The sequence below is a fragment of the Letharia lupina genome (assembly GCF_014066315.1).
Source record: "Letharia lupina isolate WasteWater1 chromosome Unknown contig_3, whole genome shotgun sequence".
NCBI classification, from domain to species: Eukaryota; Fungi; Ascomycota; class Lecanoromycetes; order Lecanorales; family Parmeliaceae; genus Letharia; species Letharia lupina.
Genome location: NW_023502972.1, coordinates 820,245 through 839,772, shown reverse-complemented (window position 1 = coordinate 839,772; position 19,528 = coordinate 820,245). Strand labels below are relative to the sequence as shown.

Below are 19,528 nucleotides of genomic sequence, written 5' to 3'. Positions count from 1 at the left end.
TTGACTGGCATAATGAAGTGTACGACTTTCCTTTTTGTTGCATAGACTGCATATATTACCAGCAGCAGCTTCTAACCACTCTTTTAATACTCTCTCTTCCCTTGGCCGGGTTCCAATTTTCAACTCTGTTGATCCACCTGCAGGACAGGCAACAATACTCTTAATGTTTGGCTAAGCCTTCGTACCGTTCCCTCCAACTCATGATAGCTACAGCTAGTACCCTATAGCTACGATGGCTGCGTCAATAGGCCACACATACAGCCCGTCATGCATGCTCCACCAAGCTTCCAACGAATTCACTCGACGGGCTTCTGTAGCATCGACCGACCCTCCCAAAATCAGCGCCCAGTATTTTTACTGCTCATCTTTACCCATCGACGACCCTCTTTCGCCCGTGCCTCCTTCCTCCAGTAATCCAGCCAACAAGTCCTCAAAAGTTCCGCCCAGACCTTTCTCCGTCCACGACAATATCGCGTTGGAAGACGCCTGGCTAAGACTCCAGCAGCCTGTTAGCTCCAAGAAGGATGCACCTGGGTCGAGGTTCAATACCACAAATGTATCTCCCAAGAACCAGGAGCACATAGCACAAATAATAAGAGATGCGCACGAGAAGCAGGTAGTTGAACCGGGAAAGACAAACAGCCAGGGCTTCGAGGCTCTGGAGGCCATGCCCGATAACAGGAATGACATGATTCACAGAGCGATTGGCAATGCCACACACCCGGCTGGCCTCGGAAAGGAACATCGACCGGCAAGCCCAGACTTGACGCTGTGCGATGATCCAGAGCACATCCCGTTCGATGAGACCATGCCGGTGAGCTCAGAGGAGATTGGCAACGACGAATTTGAGAGCGGTATCGTAAAAAAGAAAAGAAGCTGGAGTCCTTTCCGCCGAAGGGACAAGTTCGAGAAGCCCAAAGGAACAGACGATGCAGTACCTTCCGAGACCCTGTCCCCGGGAATAAAGGACGCTGGCAATGTAAACCTTAGCTCGAGCCTTTCGGGACGAGATACAAGTGGCACGCCTTTCCTAAGAATCCCTTCTCGCATTCGCGGATCACGGTCACGTAGACGTTCAGGCTCGCCGGAATCGCGTCTGTCAGCGCCAGAACCGCCCCCCTCAACGCCAGAACTGGGTCAAGCTGATGGTGCTCGGTCTCCAGAAAATTACCATCCGAAAACGTCATCTCCCCTGAGACCCACGTTCCAAAAAGCCAGTTCTAGTCACTCAAGTGATGATGAAGAAGGCTCGAGGCTAGACACCGGTTCCCGAAAGCATTCGCTGCGCCCCAAGCAACCTAGGATCCAAGTTCCTGAAGAAGCTCACGTGGCTGTGGGGATGCTCCGATTGCACGTGGTTCATATGCCAAGCTTAAAGGTGAGTACCCAATCCATAGTTTGGGATCCCGCCAAGTGCTCACTTGATTAATATAGATGGGGCCCATATATTGGGATCCAGTCCACGACGTCTCGTCTGTTATTCGCGGGACCTGGTTTTTCAAGGACACAATGATGCCTATCGAGTCTGACCTTGCGAATCGGATCGAAGAAGGCTATGAGTATATAAGACCGTGGACCCGGGCATACGTTGAAGAGTTGGACAGCTGTATGGAGTTTGGTCCTGAGGCCGAACTCAAAATCATCCTCAAATTATGGCCAGATGCTCCACTGGCCGATCAGGTTCGACCAACTACGGGCAAAAGCAGTCGCTTGCTAATCGAACCCGCAACAACGGAACTCGGGCCTGAAGAGCAGAAGCTGCAGCAAGCCATAGTAATTGCTGAGATGTCTGAGAACAAGGCCACTGGCGTTCTTGACGGCTTCACTTCCTCTCACACGGAACTAGCGGACGCTAGTATCATCTACGCCAATGGCAAAGACGCCCAAATTTTGAGGACAAGCCAAATCCCTTCCGTTTCCCGTGGACGGAAACCACTGGGAAATATTCGCAAGGGCAAAGCTGTAGGGATACCTGTAGTTCGCGGGTTTGATATGAAGGCCTGGGAAAAGCTGCATCCACCAACCAAGAAAGCTGCAGCTATCGTCCAAGCTCAGAAAGTGGCCCAAGAAATCAAGAAAGCTGGCACAATATCTCCCGTGGAACCGACGTCATGTATTGCTTGCGCGTCTGCAGACGAAAGGCCGAAGCCCACTGATTTGGTACTGGTCATTCATGGGTAGGTGTCAACCGTCTCCATCAGAGCCCTCCTCTGACAGACATTGTACTAGGATTGGACAAAAGCTTTCCGAGCGCGTTGAAAGCTTTCATTTCACACACAACATCAATCGCTTTCGCAGGCAGATGAATCTGGAACTCGAAGCTGATCCGGTCAAACCCTGGTTGCGTCAAGACTTGGGAAGTATCATGGTTTTGCCTGTAGGTCTTGCAGACAACTAAAATTGCGTTGCTCCCGTGTTAACGATTATGAAGATTAACTGGCGTTCCAAGATGAACCTGGACGAAGGAGGTCCGGAACCTAATCCCAATCAGAAGGAGGCCGACTCTCCTAAAAATCAGTTTGCTCTGAGGGATATCACTGCAGATTCTCTACCGGCGGTCCGAAACTTGATCAGCGATGTCATGCTCGACATTCCGTACTATCTCTCGCACCACAAGCCCAAGATGATTGAGGCTGTCATCCATGAGGCCAACCGTGTTTATCGATTATGGTGTAGCAACAACCCAGATTTTCACGAGAATGGGAGAGTCCATCTCATTGCCCATTCTTTGGGCAGTGTGATGTGTCTCGATATTCTGAGCAAACAGCCGACCAGATTGCCCAGACAGCTCGATCTTAAGGCCAGTAAGGCTCGTACCGACATCTTCGAGTTTGACACCAAGGGTCTTTTCTTCTGTGGCAGCCCAGCTGGATTTTTCTTACTCCTTAATAAGGCACCTCTAATACCTCGCAAAGGTCGAGACAAGCCAGGTACAGAAGGCGAAGACAGCAATGGCAATGTTGCTGGTGAAGCCAGTACTTATGGTTGTCTCGCAGTGGATAACCTCTACAACGTCATGCACTACCTCGATCCAGTCGCCTATCGGCTCAACGCATGTGTCGATGTTGATTACGCAGCGGCGCTAAAACCTGCTTCCGTTCCCAGTGCTACGGAAACCTGGGGTCAGTACCTGGGCTCAGTCTTCCGCAGCAAATCGAGTGTACCCACAAGGAACATGACCGGCTTGGACACAATGCCGAGGCGTCCCACTGTCGCGAATATGCCTTCGACTGTGGAGTTGGAAATACATAATTTCACGCAGGAAGAGATCGCGGAGAAGCGGATGTTCCTCTTGAACGATAACGGGCAGATAGATTACACTTTGCGTTCTAGTGGGGGCGCTCTGGAGATCCAATACCTCAACATGCTTAGTGCGCATAGTAGCTACTGGACTATGCGGGACTTTGTGAGGTTTCTTGTGGTGGAGATTGGGAGGAAGCCTGGGAAGTCGGAGACGATCAACTCATTGAAGGCGGCGAAGAAAGCCTTTGGGACGAAGTAATGGATGGGTATGGTTCTTGATGGGGATCCGATGGCAATGGGTGGTAATGTGTTATGATTAGAATGACTGATGGCTTGCATTGCTACGGTGCTCATGCTTTAGGACGGTTTGGACCTTGCGTTATACCCTAGAAAGCACTGGTTCTATTAGAGCATGACCACTTTATTACTATCGTCCAAGGTTTTGCAAGGATCCAAGGCTGCACGCGCGCTCTTTGCATTCGTTCTCGATCTGGCATTTCAAACATGCACATGCTGAAGGCTGACTTTTCCAACGCACAGCTCGTTCATTCGATCATCGTCCAATCTATTCACCGAACAAATGCATGGATGTTCCCCTTTTAAATTCCCCGAAGCACAATTCGTCAACACCTCATCATTCGCCCTTCACCCCTCGCCCCTCCCTTAATCACCACCAATCCCACCAAAGGCAATCTCAACATGCTTCTCCTCAATCTCCTCCCCCAGCTCATCCCACCGCCGATGACACTCGTTCGCCTGCTTCTCCACCTGCTCTATCTGATCCCTCAATCGGTACATCTGCTCCAGATTCGCATTCGGAGTCTGCCATCCCTCGTTCTCTGCCTCAATGTGCTCGAGGGATTCGACGAGCCGTTTCTGGTGGCCGGTGATCCTCTTGAGGGCGGCGACGACCGAGTGGCGTTCTGCTTGGAGCAGGGCGATCTCGTACTTGGCTTGTGCTTGCTGCTGGCGTTCGGCGCGGAGGGCGAGTTTGGCTTGGGCGCGCTCGTAGGGCGTTTGTTTCGAGGGCGGCGGCATTGTTGGGTGGATTGGCGGAGGCATTGTGGCTTGCTGTGGTTGTGGTATGGTGGGTTGGAATGAATGGAAGGGAAAGAGGTCTTTTGGTGGAGGAATTCCGCTGTGAATTGGGAAGGCGCGATCCATTTTTGACGTGAGTGACGGTGTCATGAAAGAGTTGTGTCGATGCCGAGGATCGATGTGTTGGGAATTTTCAACACAGGTGAGGCAATACTTTTGGTGTTAGGACCAATGACGGGTGGGACGTTGAGGTGCAATTTCCGTCGTGTCACCAGGTCGTCGACCGGAAGATCGTGACCAAATCCAATTGGTCCGATGAACATTCACTTTCCATATCCGGGACCTCATTTTCGAACACTCACATTCAGGCAAACTCAGCTTGAACACTATTAAAGCTCATCATGTCCACCGTGACGGTCAACATGACTGATCCTCTAAACAACACAACATCCAACACAGAACATTTCCCGGAAGAGTAAGCTGGTCGACCCTGTGTGTCAGTTCCCTGACACTGTCCTTCCAACTTGTCCTCATACACTAACCCATTCCAGCAATCCCAACATGGAGAGTAAACCCGCTAACACGTTCACGGGAGCAGCAAAATTGCTTCCGCAGCAGCTGGTCTTGCCAGACGCCGCAGAAGCGCTGAAGAGGGCGAAAATCGAACGCTTTCTGCGGGGAACGGCAACGTTCGAACAAGAGCAAGGTAAACAGCCTTAGTTGCTGCGGCTGTCATCTCAGACTCACTTCCATTTTCAGAGGCCAAGGCCCATGCCTCCGCGGCAGCTCCATACTTCAATCTTCCAGCCAGAGGACAATCAATGTGCGCATATGAACTCCCTGTGGGTCTTGGCCATATCTCAGGTTCCCTGAAGATCGATGACCCTCCCACACCAATGCGCATCGGGAACCTCTCCACATTCATTCAGAAGACGGATCCGTTAACCGGAATAAAATATTGGGTTGGCCTCACTTGGGCTGAGATTTTCTTTCCCGTCTTGGGCGAAAGACCAAGCAGTGTTGCGGGGAGCAAGGCCTATGAGGTTGTCCTCAAGCAGCCGATCGAGGATGGTGGCCACATAGTTCGGGAAAACGTGGTCACGACTGGGAGGGTTGTTGGGGTAGTCGTTGCTGAATTGCCTCATGAGACGGTCTCTGTGAGGATCCAGGACTGGTTTTCAAAGAGCGATATGTTCAAGAAGGGTCGTTGGAACCAGCTGGACATTCAAGCTAGAGATGGAGCGGGTGCGGATTTGGCTGTTACGCATGGAGCACTGCGTGGAGGAAACAATGAAGAGAATTCGGTGAGGGCAAGCTGTGACGAGACCCAGCGTTGATGGCAAGGTAACAGACAGCGGATCGATTGCTGCACGGTATTGCCTATTGCAGCAATCGAAGTAGAGTACGATGCGACCTTGAATCGAAGAAGCAGATGGGAGAAACCATAGAAGAACCTTCTCAAACAGGAGAATTACTCTCAACCTGCAACTGGGAGCCTTGAAACTGACTCATAAACCCCTCAGACGGTCGTGCCTCTGATATTCTTCCTTCATTACCAGAAGATCATGCCATACTATCTTCGTCCTGCAGGTACCTAGGATGATAGGCCTTCATGAATGTTCTGAGGACGGATTTCGCCATCAACTTTCCCCTCCACTTCCCCCCTGATCCTCTCAAACACCGTCACCCCTTCCACTCCCAACGCTGTTCCTACGCCTACAGCTGCGGCACCTACAATCCTCATTCTTTTATAGCCATATGCATCACTGACACCTCCCACGCCAATGATTTCAATGTGTTGGAGCAGCTCATGCGCGTCTAGCATGCGACGTATCGTTGCTACATTGCCCAGAGCCAGAGGATGAAGCGCAGAGCCTGCAAGGCCCCCTATGCCAGTGCCGGTTGAGGAATTGAGTGCAGGTGTCAGAGAACCAGAGAGGACGAGGGAGGAACCAAGAGTATTGGTTGCTGTGATGAATGAGATCGGGCAGCGACCTTTGCTCGATGCAAGGAGCGCGGAGATGAGTTCGTCGAATTGTGTTTGGTAAGTGTACGGTGGTGTCTTGACGCCCACCTTTATGGTTCCCCAACCACCAGGGTCCGCGTCAACCAAAGGTATCAGGTACTTTAGTAGTTCATCCCTGGAGTACGCGGGCGGTGGTTTCCCAGCAATGTTCGGGCAGGAGAGATTGATCTCCATCAATAGTCTTGCGGAGATGTCATGAGTTTGGTTTAGATTGAGTTGTAGATGCGACATGCTACGGTAATGATCAAAAACTTCCTCGGCCGATCCGGCTACGGAGATGATGATTGGTTTAGTCGGACGACCCTCTAGCTGAAGGCTTAGCAGTAGGTCCTTTATGATCTTCAGATATTCATGGACGGAGAAAGGGCTGTAGCCAAGAGTATTGAGACTCGAGATTGAATCGGCAGGGATGCTGCCTTGAGGAGGAGGAAGGGGAGGAGGAGGAGGATGAGCTTCGCTACTGTGACCTCTTATTGCATGACTTGTGGGCTCGAAGAAGCAGTACTGATGAGTAGCATCGTCATGCCGGAATCCGTTTGCAAGAGCAGTGCGGGTGGTTACGGCGCCAGTATGTGGGCAGTTGTACAAGGCTTCGAGATCTTCTTTCGTGGTTGCCCATGGGTTTGCTGAATTTAGCAGTGGAGGATCAAAACTCAAAGGCCGATTCGGTGACGCTTCTGTAGCTTTCGAGAGAGTTTCCGATACATATACGGGCATTATGGTTGCTGTGAAGCAATCAAGTCGCGACAGATGGAGGAGTATGTTGCTTGACAGAACACACTGAGTGGTAGGATTTTTATGAGGTTCTTTCACGTCTTGAAGGTCCTTTATTCATCACGTTATCCTTTTCCAAATCATGACTGTTCGGAATCCTCATGGACTTCATTGCAGAGATGGATCTACATAATACCAAGGCAAATGGTGGTGTTTCGGTACAAGTAGCTGAGCGACTGTTCCGATTCCCGTCACCATCATAAAAACACTTCCATCGCTAATCCAGACCAGATGAAAGGTTTCCCTTAACAACTCTATTAAATGCTCATTCTGAGCCAGATTGAAAGGCTCGACCTCGTGCGCTGTGTGATGGGTCTATGATGCAAATTGCTCCATCCGCTAATCCTCTTAATGATGCTGCGTGATTGTATGGGCGGACTTTTGATGGGGTGATTGGGGAATTAACACCCGCCGCTAATCACGCTCCCGTGACCCCCTGATTTGTGCCGAATCTCACGCAAGATATCTCCCGCCGCTAGTCTATAGCGCATACCTTAAGTTGGTTTGGGCTGACCAGAGCTCCTAGCGTGCTTGGCACAGGACATCCAGCGCAATGGCGGAAGCTACGGTACGGAGAGTCTTCTACGGCCTTCGAACTTCCATTTTGTCTCTCAAGATGGGTTGTCCTGCGCCGCCACCAAATATCAGCCATGCAGGACACGGCTGCTCTGGCCGCCCTTGTCGTCGCAATCGTTGCTCTCGTCGTTGCAGCTGCCCAGCTTACACAACAAGTCATGGCAACGGCATACGTGATTCGGAAATGCGATCGTATCGTCACAGGCGGCCTGAGCAAAGGCGGTATCCGGCAATGGCACTGGCGTGAATTTCGTTTCACTGTCAAAAATCAAGCCATCGTCTTTGCTCTGCCTACATCTATCTATTCGGCGCTTGGCGTTAGACCGACTGTGCAAGACGATACACCAACTCTGGAAATCTGGCATAAAGTAAATAAGATCCGGAAACTTCGAAAGTCTTCCCAAGGCTGCTGGATCTCGTTTGTGCAGGACCTGGTCGTGTTTACTTGTCTCCGTCCGGAAGATGTTTGTGTCAAGGAAGAAAGCGGAGATCGGGTATCCGATGACCTTACCGTAGCACCAACTCGAGTGGATACCATCACGGTTATGCTGACATGCATCGCTATGGGCATGCAAGTTTCCCGATACTCACCGACGACAGGAGAAATCACATTAGCCTGAGGAGTTGGTGGTGTCTCATCGTCTGTACATCCTGTCTTGGGATGCTTGCTTCACTACAGCGTCTTTTCCAATGAGCCGGTCGGTTTCGAGACCGCTAGACGGCATGGCCGTGCTTTGCGTCAGGAGCACGGTGTTTGGGCCAACGCTGTCTTCGGAAGGTTCATGGATCGATCCTGTCGACCCGAGATGATGACGCTTGAAGTCCTTTCATCGCGAAAAATGGGTGATTTACAAGCAAATGGCTGGCCGGAGAACAGCTGCAACGATACGATCGGTGGCGCTGCATGCTTCATGGCCTTTGCACATGTGGACGTAGGTTTGTTTCCTCGCAGTCGCTAATCTAATCTTGTTACATTATGGGCTGCAGAATATGGTCTGACAGTAGAGGTTCACTTACTCTTCTTCGGAGAATATCTTTTGAGTCCTTTTTCGCTTTGTAGAATGCCATATTGACATCAGAACCCTGGTGACCCCGCAGGCATACAAGGCCGTCCCACCATCTGTCGTTCGACCCTGGTGTGCACCTTTCGCGGAAGCCATTGTGGAGGCACATCATGTGGAGATCATAGAGAAGATGTTGCAACCCGAAGACGCCTTTGTCATTCCCCCCGAGCTCAGTGCATGCAGGCAGTCTTTCAATGAAAGACATGGGTGCTCCTCACCCCACCTTCAGTGGGAGAACATCAATGACAGAACAGAGTCTTCCTCCGAAAAGTTGATACCCGGTCCGTCGGTTAGTGACAATTTGCTTCGTCACATCGAATTTCAAGACGTGCTTGCGGTTCACGATTTGCTCGTCGGTCTGAACGCCAGTCGGCCGCGACCTTTCACCATTAACCTAGAGTTCGATGAAAGCGACCCTAGTGTTTACGTTTCAATGGCTACAGCATGGGAGATCATAATGCGAATCCGAAGGATCTCTGTTCATGTTCAAAAGATATGATTTAAGTAGAGTAGATGAAGTGATGATAGCTCTTTGCATGGGAGTTGGCGCCCATATCAGCCAAGAACCAGTACCTTTGAACCTGAGTTGGGGTTTTTGAGCCTCCTCTTCCATGACGAAATCTTGTATCGTCTGTCTGAAACCTTGCTCTTTTATCACGACTGTGTTCTGAATCACTCAGGCTCGCGTGACTCTTAGCCGCATCACGCGTACATGAACCGGCGGGGGTTTCACTCAACATTTCTGAACGGCTTGGCGCGTCGCTTCAGCAACCGTCCATCTGGCGCTAGCGAACGTCATATCGATCCCTTTGTTGAAGACCTCTCCGGATCTACACCACCACCACCATCACCCATCTTTACCGCGCAAAGACCACACACAACATGCCTCCCACACGCCGCAAGCCCTCAGGCACCGCCGCGCGCGCCCAACAAACCCTCGCCTTCGGCCCCAACCCGAACAAAGTCACCAAACCCTCCCAGCCCGCCGCCGGCAACAAGAAGAAGAAACCCTCCCCCCCCGCGCCCACGGATGCGGAAAGACTCCAAAAAGCCGCCGCGGACATCTCGACGCCGTCCCCCGGCCCGGAAGAGGAGGACTACCCCCCGCGGCCGGAAGCGCAACTGGAAAGCCCTCGGGCCCTCGCGATCCGGGGCCAAGGCGGCGGCGCCGCCGCGGACGTGGGGGTCGGGAAGAGCGAGGCCGAGGAGAAGGGGGGTCGGGTGTCGGACGCGCAGGTGAGGAGGTACTGGAAGGGCAAGGAAGAGGAGAGGATCGCGCCGCGGGTGCACCAGGCGGGGCTGAGCGTCAACGAGAAGATTCTGAGGCACTTTGACCTCTCGAGTCAATACGGCGTAAGCTTCATCCATCCCACCTCGTGACCGCACTGCTTTCACGTCAAACGGAACGGGGGCAATGCTGACCGCGTTTTTCGGGGGGCCTACAGCCCTGCATCGGGATCCCGCGGATGAGACGGTGGAAGCGGGCGGAGACGCTGGGGCTCGGGCCGCCGGTGGAGGTGTTGGGGGTGCTGGTGAAGGAGGAGAGGAGCGGGAATGGGAAGGCGGAGCGGGCGTTTATGGAGGGGCTGTTGACGAGTAGGCTTGCCGTGAACGAGTGAGGCCGGCAGGATGGGCGTCGAGAGGGTGGTATACAGGGGGATCGAGGACTGCGGTCATCGAAGTTCAGACGGTTTTTGCACTGCGAGGAGCGAATCGAGGCTACTTTGCCACCTGCAGCCGGTTGCATTGGGCTACGGCATTGGCTAGAAAGCCTGGACACGCCGAGTCACGTTTGATTGAAATCAATTCATTAACGGGGAAAGTTGGAGTCCACGATTAACAATAATGCATTGACGTGAAATGACTAGCAGCTGCTTGGTACCCCTTGGATGACAATGGACAAGGCCGATCCACTAAAGATTACATTGAACGCCTGGTAAATGATCCATGTCTATGGCATACACGAAAATTGACACAGATAGCTCTCAAGCTGTTGAACTTGCATGGCGCATTTTCTGCCACTGTAACCATCCGCTTTTGCGTATCTGTACGATCTATAAGCTGACCTCAACTCTTCCCTCGTTCCCAGGGTTAGCGCCTTGTGCCAAGTTTGGTAGCAGGTAAGTAATATCATCCCAAGGATGTCTATACAGACCGGTGCGCAGACGCTTCTGGTCAAGGTAATGCGCAATCAAACCAATACTCCTACCAAGCACGAACAATCCGTTGAGCACACCCATGTTCAGGTAGTCTTCGGCTTCCTCGGGGCTGAAGGCGCCGCAGTTTCGCATCAGGTCAACAAAGCAGACTGCGACGCAGCCATCGACGTTGAGAATGAGATTGTCCTTCTTTGAGGTAGTGACTGTCTCGACAGCGATGGCGTAGTCGAGCATCTTGCAGCTAGGGAAGCGCTTCTTGACGAACTCTTTGACTAACTCCACACGAAGATCGGGGTTATTGCGGGACTTGACTTTGTGGCCGATACCGGGAACTGTACTTATCAGCTATGGATTCGAAAAGAGATAACCTCGGACAGCATACTTAGCTTGTTCTCTTTCCTCATAGTGTCGACGAAGTCACGTGGACTAAGACCCTTGTCGAAGGCCTTGGTGAATTCTTCTGCTGCACCATCTAAAGCACCACCAAATCTCGAGCCAATGGTAAGAAGACCAGAAACCAAAGCGCTGATAAGATCCTTTCCTGCTCTTGTGGTAATGATGGTGTTCATAGCTCCTGATACAGCTGGACCGTGGTCGGCAGTCAACATGAGGACCATCTCAAGGAATCGGCTAGCATATTCTGGAAGACGACGACGGAACCAAAGCAAGGACATCACACCACCAATACCGATTTCCTCTTTGAAGACGTCAGAAATTGGCATCCCAGCATACAACAGCTCCTGGCCACGGTCATCGGAGATGGTTGAAATGAAGGCAGCTGGTTTACGAATGAGACCGAGCTCTTGTGCCCAGGAGTAGTCGATGGGGATCTTTGGTGGGACTGGCTCTGCTTGCGGCTTAATCGTCCCTTTCTTGACAAGAGTCTGGTAGACGGACTCGAGGAGGTCGGGCATATCTTCAAATGTATCTGGCACGTGGAACCCAGCGTCTTTCATAGCCTTGTTCTTGGACACCGCAGTCTCCAGCTGAGAATTGGCAGACGAACCAGCGTGACCGAATTGAACTTCAGTCTTGAACATGCTCGCGCAGGTACCGATAGCCCATGCCACGATAGGCTTTGTGATCGTGCCATTCTTAACCGCCTCGATTACGCGATACTCTTCAACACCACCCACCTCTCCGAGTAGGAGGATAAGCTTGCACTCAGGGTCAGCTTGGTATCGAAGAATGTGATCGATGAAGGTAGTTCCCGGGTAGCGATCGCCTCCAATGGCGACACCTTCGTAGACACCATTGGTGGTATTGCATACGATGTTGTTCAGCTCGTTGGACATGCCTCCAGACTTTGAGACGTATCCAACAGAGCCCTTGCGGTAGAGTTTCGACGCGACAATGTTATCCATCATCCCTCCTGTGTTTCCGATCTTGTACGAGCCAGGTTTGATGCCTCCAACGGTGGCAGGACCAATTATCGTGATGTCCTTCTTTCTGGCGACGTGGAGGATCTCACGGGCACGTCGCTCAGGAACACCTTCGGCAATGATGGCGATTGACTTGATTTGAGGGTAGTTCATCAATTCCATCGTGGAGCTGTATACACTTCGGGAAGATGCAAAGTTAACCACAGTGTCCACGTCTCTGTGCTTCAGCATTGCCTGCTCGACATCTTGGTAGACAGGCAGCAGAGTCTCGCTAGTTCCCCAATACCTGCAATTGCAACCATTAGTCTTCAAAATCCTTGCAAAGGGTCCGCCGAGCACGAGATCTCACATCTTGCTGACGAATTGACCTCCGAATGTGTAGATGATACCAGCAACTGAAGGTGTCTTGCGCTTGCAAATAAAATCGAAGTCCAGCATTCCCTGTACAGCGCGAGGTTGTAGACCACTGCATGAAAAGTTAGCAGATGTATTGATGTGGAGATGTTGGCCTTGGGAGGCTTACTAGACGAAGCATCGTGTCTTGTCATTGAAGAGCATGTGCTCTGCTCTTGGGCTCATCGACCTACTGGGAGCTGCGAAGCGCCGAATGTTGTCGTTTGCGGATGCGCCAGCAGACGCAGGGCCGGTCCCGTTGGTTGTGCCATTGGTTTGAGGTGCAGAGGTGCTGGCCATTGGCGTACCGTTAGTAGTTGGGGCAGGCATGATGAGGGTAAAGGACAGATGAATGAAGTGAAGAAAAAAGAGAGAAAGATTGGTCTAACACCACAAGTGTCAGCTCAGAAGCGGCATATTTAATGCCGGAGATAGTGGTGTGCAAAATGCATGCTAGCTTACTGGATTTGGACCTTCGGAGACCGGAGTAAGAAAGGCGGTGTCACGACTTCAGTGGAGGTGGAGCGGATTGGTAAGAGTAAGACTGCAGCTGCAGGCAGTAAGTCTCCGATACTCGGGTTATACCTTTTTCATGTAAAAAAAGAAGAAGAAGAAGTATTGGAGGCCTCTCGGAACAATGTTTTTTGGGGATAAAAAGGATAGAAGATAGATAATTAGTTGGTCGAATTGGAGTGAGAAAAGTATTTTCCAGTTGAGCTCCCAAGTCCTCACCAGTCACCACCGAACCCTTGTCCTTCCGTCGTTGAGCTTTCAATCTGGGGATACTAACCCGGATTAGGTAAGCCCGTTTGCAGCTTGCTTACACGACAAATGCTTGGATTTTGAGGCCGAAAATTCAAATTGCCAGCGGTGTTTGTTCAATCTTTCAAAACTTGGACATCAACATCATCGGTATCAGTCATTGAGATCAATTGCATCTTGTATGCACAATATCAAACCTTTTCTTTTTCGGTCACCGAATTTAGACTCGCTAATCGAACAATTAGCCCGCAGATTCCGCTACCCAACGGCGAATTTTTTGCGCTTTGCCCGACATTCCACTAGAAGAGCTTCCTCACCAACAAGCTACCTTATATTTGCCAAATTTTCGATTGCAAGTGCAACACATAATTGGAACACTTTCTACTCCTCCCAAGTTCTCACGACTGCATAGATAGATACTACCTGTACCTCAACTATCGCCCAGCTCCAAGCTTGAATAGCGGCACCAGATGTGAATGATGCCTCCGGATCCTTCGATCCCACGAGGTAGACAGCTGCTGACACTCCATAGCCTACATTTCGAGTACTACTTCTCGCAATGGCCGCCAAGTCGATCCTCGAAGCAGACGGTAAAGCCATTCTCAACTACCATCTCACTCGAGCTCCCGTTATTAAGCCCTCCCCATTACCTGCTGCCGCAACCCATAACCCGCCCTCAAGACTTGCGTCTCTCTACTTCCCAGAGGATGCCGACGTCCGCGGAATCCTCGACCAAGCTGAAACCACGTACCCATGGCTACTGCTAAAAGACGCAAAATTTGTTGCCAAGCCAGATCAATTAATCAAGCGTCGGGGCAAGAGTGGTCTTCTAGCCCTCAACAAGACATGGTCCGAGGCAAAGGAATGGATCGCCGCTCGCGCAGGAAAGGAGCAGCAAGTTGAAACAGTGAAGGGCTATTTGAGGCAATTCCTCGTCGAGCCTTTCGTTCCCCATCCGGAGGGCACCGAATACTATATCAACATCAACTCGGTGCGAGACGTAAGTTGCGCCCTTGCGATTCCGCATACATTGGACCCTTGAGCTCGCATAAAGAACGACCTTGGGATTGGCTCAGTCATCCAAGACCGCGGCTGATACAAGTTATAGGGAGACTGGATTCTATTCACACATGAAGGTGGTGTCGACGTTGGCGATGTCGACGCAAAAGCCGAAAAGCTTCTCATTCCCGTCGACCTCTCAGAATACCCATCAAACGATGAGATTGCATCCGTGTTGCTGAAGAAAGTCCCCAAAGGTGTCCACAACGTTCTCATTGACTTTATCACAAGACTGTACGCCGTCTACGTCGACTGCCAATTCACATACCTCGAAATCAACCCTCTCGTCGTCATTCCCAACGCTGAAGGCACATCCGCCGAAGTCCACTTCCTCGATCTGGCCGCCAAGCTCGATCAGACCGCTGAATTTGAGTGTGGTGTCAAATGGGCTGTTGCTCGAGGCCCAGTAGCTCTGGGCCAACCGGTGATCAAGGTCGACAAAGTCAGCATAGATGCGGGCCCACCAATGGAATTTCCAGCACCTTTCGGACGTGAAATGAGCAAAGAAGAATCGTACATTGCTGAGCTAGATGCTAAGACTGGTGCCTCGCTCAAGCTTACGGTGCTGAATTCGAAGGGTCGCATTTGGACTCTGGTCGCTGGAGGTGGTGCCTCTGTCGTCTACGCTGATGCCATTGCTTCCGCCGGCTATTCAGACGAGCTTGCCAACTACGGAGAATACTCTGGTGCTCCAACAGAAACCCAGACATTTTACTACGCTCGCACTGTTTTGGATCTCATGCTTCGTGCTCCAATCAGCCCTGAGGGTAAAATTTTGTTTATTGGCGGCGGTATTGCCAACTTTACAAACGTAAGAAGGCGTCGCCCCAAATTCTCAAAGCTTGAGAACACTCATCACGTGCTAAACATGCTGCTAGGTCGCGTCTACGTTCAAGGGTGTCATTCGAGCCCTCCGAGAGTACGCCCCAACTCTCGTCGAGCACAAAGTTCAGATCTGGGTCCGGCGCGCAGGTCCCAATTTCCAAGAAGGCCTCAAGAATATCAAGGCCGTCGGTGAGGAGCTCAAATTGAATATGCATGTTTACGGGCCAGATATGCATGTCAGCGGAATTGTGCCCTTGGCACTGACTGGCAAGGAAACTCACGTCAAGGAGTTTGTTCACTAAATCGTTCTTGTTCATTAGACGGTTCGCGAAGCAAGATCTTTTCATGGCGTTTCCTGACCCCAAGGCAGCTATCTTTGTGTTCTAGAGAGCGATGCTTTCACATGCGTTCATCGAAACGTTGCTTGGCCGTCAGAGAGCTGAGGGATGATGTATCAAAAGGAATCTATCTTTTCGGCTCGATTTCCATGTTCCTGAGCGATTTTTGCCACTTCCATCCTACGCGTCGGATACACATCTGGTGTAACATGAGATGACTAACCCCAAGCAGAGTGCACGCACGAGCGACTCTTCAACTCTCCTCGACCCAACAGTCACGTGCAAACCCAACCACAGCATCTGATTCCAGACATGCGGCTCTTCTCCTCTTTCACAGAATCTGCTATTCATGGCTACGTCTCGCGTCCAGCCCAACCCTGATACTCCACCCTCTATACAACCAACAACAGCAACCCACCACCACCTCCTCTACCACCTTCTCCACCACCACCCCAGCGCCCACCGCAACGCCCACCCCAACCCCAACCCCAACACCCCCCGCAACCCGCTACCATCCCCACACCCCGTCCACACATCCCACAGCCTTCGACGTCCATCAACGGGCCCCACCCACTCCCCTCGCCTTCGCCGATGGAAACCAGCCACGTCCCTCACCACTCCCACCATCCACCACCGCAACCCCGACCGAAACCGCCCTCCCTGCTCCACCGCGCCGGGTTGCCACTTCCGAGGGCGCGTTCGCCTGGTGCGGTGATCGCGTTTCCAACGCGCCGCGTGACGGCCACCGAGGGTGTGGTGGCGCGGTGCAGGATGGGGGCTGGGAATGGCAATGCGGCCAGGGTGACGCCGATGGTTAGGGTCATGGGGTTGGTTGGTTCCGAAGGGGACGGGTGGATTATACGGCGCGGCGGAGCGGGGTGAGGAGGGGAGGGCGATGGGGATTGATGGACGTGGGTTTGGTGGGAGGGAGGGGTAGGTTGGCTTGTGCTGATTCGAGGTGACCCGATGACATCTTGCTTCGCCGGATCGTGATGCAAATGTAAGTGTGAGGGAGGGGGAACTTGATCTCGTCTGATTGGCAGAAAATGATAGTGCTGACTACCGATGCCCACACTTGATTTGGGGTAGGATGAGCGCAGGTAGAATGACTTCGCGGAATTGGGATCTGAATCGTAAGGATCGAGCATCGGCACATGTCATCATTGCACTCTTGCTCTCTCAAAAACGCTTCCAAAATTTACATCTGATGAATCTGCTGAACGGGTGATGGATGATGCCGAGGAGCTTCTAAAATGGGAGTCCGTTGAGGGTTCTGGAGAGGAACATCGGGACCGAGGAAAGCGGTCACTCTCGTATGAGATGAGAAATCGTCGTATTGTTTGTCATTGCATGTTTAGAAACAGGTACAACCTTTTGTAGGAAGAAGGATGTCTTTCGTAGTCCATTTATCTACCCTGCGACGCAGCTTCAAAACCCACGCAGTTTGAGCCTGCAGTCTCATAGGAACAATGGAATTTCTCATGATGTAACAACTTCCTCTGCGACGCCTCAAGATCGACCCTAAGCGCATCGGCGAATTAGTTTACACATTAATATTCCTATGGTGATGAGTACTCTACGGGGCAACGGTGAGGCGACCTGACCGCGCAGTTTCGCAGAGAGGAGGCTCTCTATGACTTAGCCACCTGCTCTGCGACATCACCTTGATACTCAAATTCTCGGTGCGCAGTAGATATGTTGGTGCGCTTATTGTTATTATGATGTGCGAACGAGTACTCCGAGACGACGAGGCAGCCCTTTCTTCTTCTTCATTGTAGCTACGTGGCTATATTATAGTTCGATTGGTGCACTGCACAAATGGCCGGCAGCTTGTTTTGCGACATCATACGCTCTTACTTTTAGAAATGCTTGGTGACATAGGCAGCATGATGAGTGAGCATTGGGGAATCGGTGGTCGTTCAATCTTTCCATGAGGTAATGAGACTCCTGTTCCTGCTGATATTACCTGGACTATCATCGGACAGCTGGTACCCGAGTCCGACATACTTGTAGCGAACCTGCCAGTCGACCTTTTCCGTTCCATTTCCGTCACTAATATCGAAGATGCCTGCTTGCCCAAGCGTTGGCAGGGCGAGCACTCGACCTAAAGGCAAGGTATCGTCTGCAAGCTCCGCAACTGCAAGTAGAGTCCAGCGCACCTTGTCAGGTGCCGCGAGAAGGAGGAATTGGTGAAATTCTTTATAGCGTTGAGGGGTGAAGGTAGAGCGAAGATATTTGAGGTCGGCAAGTTGAAACGAGCGAACCACTAGGGGCCAACAGGAACGATTGAGGAGTCTTATCCAATATCGGCCATCCCAGAGCTGCCAAGAAGACCAAGAAGGCGGATTGTCTGCAATTTTGGATTGTGTGTTTGCTGAAGGCTGTATTGTGAGACTCAGCGGGGCCTCGGAGAATGGTTGGCGGGTCAATTTCCACACAAAAACAGAGTCCAGATCCTCCGATATGCCAGAAATCGCTGGACCCAAATCTGACCGTGGCGCTGGCAATGGAGAGTGGAGGCGCTGGAATTGAGCACCGCCTCCGGTAAAACTCGTAGGCTGGAGCCTTCTGTCGGCCCCAACAAGCTCTGGAAAGATTGACACCGCTGCTTGTTTCAAGCTTTGCAAGGATACCTCCTCCTGCGGTGTGACAATTTCTACGAGACGTTTTAGAAGTAATGTAGCTGTGAACCGATGTTGTCCCTCATATACCGCCCATCCTTTCCCTCGTTCAAAGTCATCTCTCGGTAGGAATTGGTTAATTGGAAGGCGGACAATCAGTCTGCCGGAGCGTACGTCGAGAAGCAGTATTTCACAGCAAGACAAAATCCTCTGGACGGTAGTGTTGACTTTGTGCATGTTATCAGATGTTTGCTTCGCTAGGTGCAACATCGAGGTTTTCTGCAGAGCTTGCGGAAGCTTAGCGCTATGCAGAAGCTCTCGTATATTGTTGCGAGGAGTTCTCCATGCATCCTTATTGGTCTTGTCCTCTTCCCAGGCCAAATCCTGAGCTCGGCATGTCTGGATAAGCCTTTCCTTGCTGAAGCCTAACAATGGTCTCAAAATTTGGACTCCGCCTTTTTCAAATATGTCGTCTCGTGCAAGTATCCGCTGCAAACCCTTTGCGTGTGGAGATGCTGGGTCTTTGTCCTCCTCCCTACGGAGTCCCGAAGCGGCCAGGTCTCTTGTACCACTCCGATGGACACCATGCACGCCCCAGCATTCAGGTATGTCCGTGATAGACCGCATCCCGTGCAATCCAAGACCCTTGTGCCCAGAAGCCAACCGCATTAAGACTGTTTCGGCCTGATCATCATCATGATGAGCCAGCAGAAGGTACTGGATTTGCTGTTTGCAACATTCATCCCCCAAGGCTTGGTAGCGGAGACGCCGTGCCTGAGTTTCAAAACCTGGCAGACCCAATGGGGATACTGACTTGGGCCACGTCAAGTTCCTAACAGAAGAATATAAACCTTCCAAGTCAATGAGGGGACATTCGGGCCTATCAAGGAGTTGTACCCATTCTATTAAGTCTTTGCCGGACTCGTTCTACCTCTTCAGAGCTTCCTTCTCGAGCTCTGTGATCAATAATGAACGGCCGAAATTGAAAGTCAAAGCGCTGCTTCGCTGGAGGGTAACTTTTGAGAGCAACACAGAGAGCGGTCAAGGCCATAGAATCGACGCCCCCGCTGACAGCGATGCCTATATGCAATTAGAGGCTTCAGTAGAGAAGAAAGGAGGAAGAAGATACCGATTCTGGGGGTTTTTGGTACCCGCACGGCGCCCATGAGCGTGATCCATAATGGCGCGAAAACATCGTAAAACTCTGCAACACTAATTGGAGAAGGTTGCAAGATTTTCGAGCCCAGATTGGGCATCATCATACAACC

At 51.6% G+C, this 19,528-nt stretch overlaps 10 protein-coding genes across 10 annotated transcripts; 6 read left to right on the top strand and 4 right to left on the bottom strand.

Moving 5' to 3' along the window:
- Positions 1-271: 271 nt before the first annotated feature.
- HO133_007161 (uncharacterized protein) lies at positions 272-3,502 on the top strand (the record flags this gene model as incomplete). The annotated part of the gene is made up of 4 exons (XM_037298054.1): positions 272-1,378; positions 1,435-2,177; positions 2,230-2,377; positions 2,432-3,502. 4 exons carry the CDS (start codon positions 272-274, stop codon positions 3,500-3,502), a joined length of 3,069 nt encoding a protein of 1,022 aa, XP_037156689.1.
- A 404-nt stretch (positions 3,503-3,906) lies between these two features.
- HO133_007160 (uncharacterized protein) lies at positions 3,907-4,281 on the bottom strand (the record flags this gene model as incomplete). The annotated part of the gene is made up of 1 exon (XM_037298053.1): positions 3,907-4,281. The coding sequence occupies one exon, from the start codon at positions 4,279-4,281 to the stop codon at positions 3,907-3,909; it is 375 nt and encodes a 124-aa protein (XP_037156688.1).
- A 561-nt stretch (positions 4,282-4,842) lies between these two features.
- Positions 4,843-5,618, top strand: HO133_007159 (uncharacterized protein; the record flags this gene model as incomplete). The annotated part of the gene is made up of 2 exons (XM_037298052.1): positions 4,843-4,987; positions 5,041-5,618. 2 exons carry the CDS (start codon positions 4,843-4,845, stop codon positions 5,616-5,618), a joined length of 723 nt encoding a protein of 240 aa, XP_037156687.1.
- A 257-nt stretch (positions 5,619-5,875) lies between these two features.
- HO133_007158 (uncharacterized protein) lies at positions 5,876-7,024 on the bottom strand (the record flags this gene model as incomplete). The annotated part of the gene is made up of 1 exon (XM_037298051.1): positions 5,876-7,024. One exon carries the CDS (start codon positions 7,022-7,024, stop codon positions 5,876-5,878), a length of 1,149 nt encoding a protein of 382 aa, XP_037156686.1.
- A 707-nt stretch (positions 7,025-7,731) lies between these two features.
- On the top strand, positions 7,732-8,277 carry HO133_007157 (uncharacterized protein; the record flags this gene model as incomplete). The annotated part of the gene is made up of 1 exon (XM_037298050.1): positions 7,732-8,277. One exon carries the CDS (start codon positions 7,732-7,734, stop codon positions 8,275-8,277), a length of 546 nt encoding a protein of 181 aa, XP_037156685.1.
- Positions 8,278-8,496: 219 nt separating this feature from the next.
- On the top strand, positions 8,497-9,220 carry HO133_007156 (uncharacterized protein; the record flags this gene model as incomplete). Its single annotated transcript, XM_037298049.1, has 2 exons — positions 8,497-8,593; positions 8,718-9,220. 2 exons carry the CDS (start codon positions 8,497-8,499, stop codon positions 9,218-9,220), a joined length of 600 nt encoding a protein of 199 aa, XP_037156684.1.
- A 383-nt stretch (positions 9,221-9,603) lies between these two features.
- HO133_007155 (uncharacterized protein) lies at positions 9,604-10,340 on the top strand (the record flags this gene model as incomplete). The annotated part of the gene is made up of 2 exons (XM_037298048.1): positions 9,604-10,074; positions 10,167-10,340. 2 exons carry the CDS (start codon positions 9,604-9,606, stop codon positions 10,338-10,340), a joined length of 645 nt encoding a protein of 214 aa, XP_037156683.1.
- Positions 10,341-10,775: 435 nt separating this feature from the next.
- Positions 10,776-12,985, bottom strand: HO133_007154 (uncharacterized protein; the record flags this gene model as incomplete). Its single annotated transcript, XM_037298047.1, has 4 exons — positions 10,776-11,212; positions 11,263-12,548; positions 12,612-12,728; positions 12,786-12,985. 4 exons carry the CDS (start codon positions 12,983-12,985, stop codon positions 10,776-10,778), a joined length of 2,040 nt encoding a protein of 679 aa, XP_037156682.1.
- Positions 12,986-13,976: 991 nt separating this feature from the next.
- On the top strand, positions 13,977-15,603 carry HO133_007153 (uncharacterized protein; the record flags this gene model as incomplete). The annotated part of the gene is made up of 3 exons (XM_037298046.1): positions 13,977-14,417; positions 14,526-15,287; positions 15,355-15,603. 3 exons carry the CDS (start codon positions 13,977-13,979, stop codon positions 15,601-15,603), a joined length of 1,452 nt encoding a protein of 483 aa, XP_037156681.1.
- A 1,955-nt stretch (positions 15,604-17,558) lies between these two features.
- On the bottom strand, positions 17,559-19,426 carry HO133_007152 (uncharacterized protein; the record flags this gene model as incomplete). Its single annotated transcript, XM_037298045.1, has 5 exons — positions 17,559-18,944; positions 19,075-19,092; positions 19,158-19,171; positions 19,293-19,340; positions 19,390-19,426. 5 exons carry the CDS (start codon positions 19,424-19,426, stop codon positions 17,559-17,561), a joined length of 1,503 nt encoding a protein of 500 aa, XP_037156680.1.
- Between the last annotated feature and the right edge of the window lie 102 nt (positions 19,427-19,528).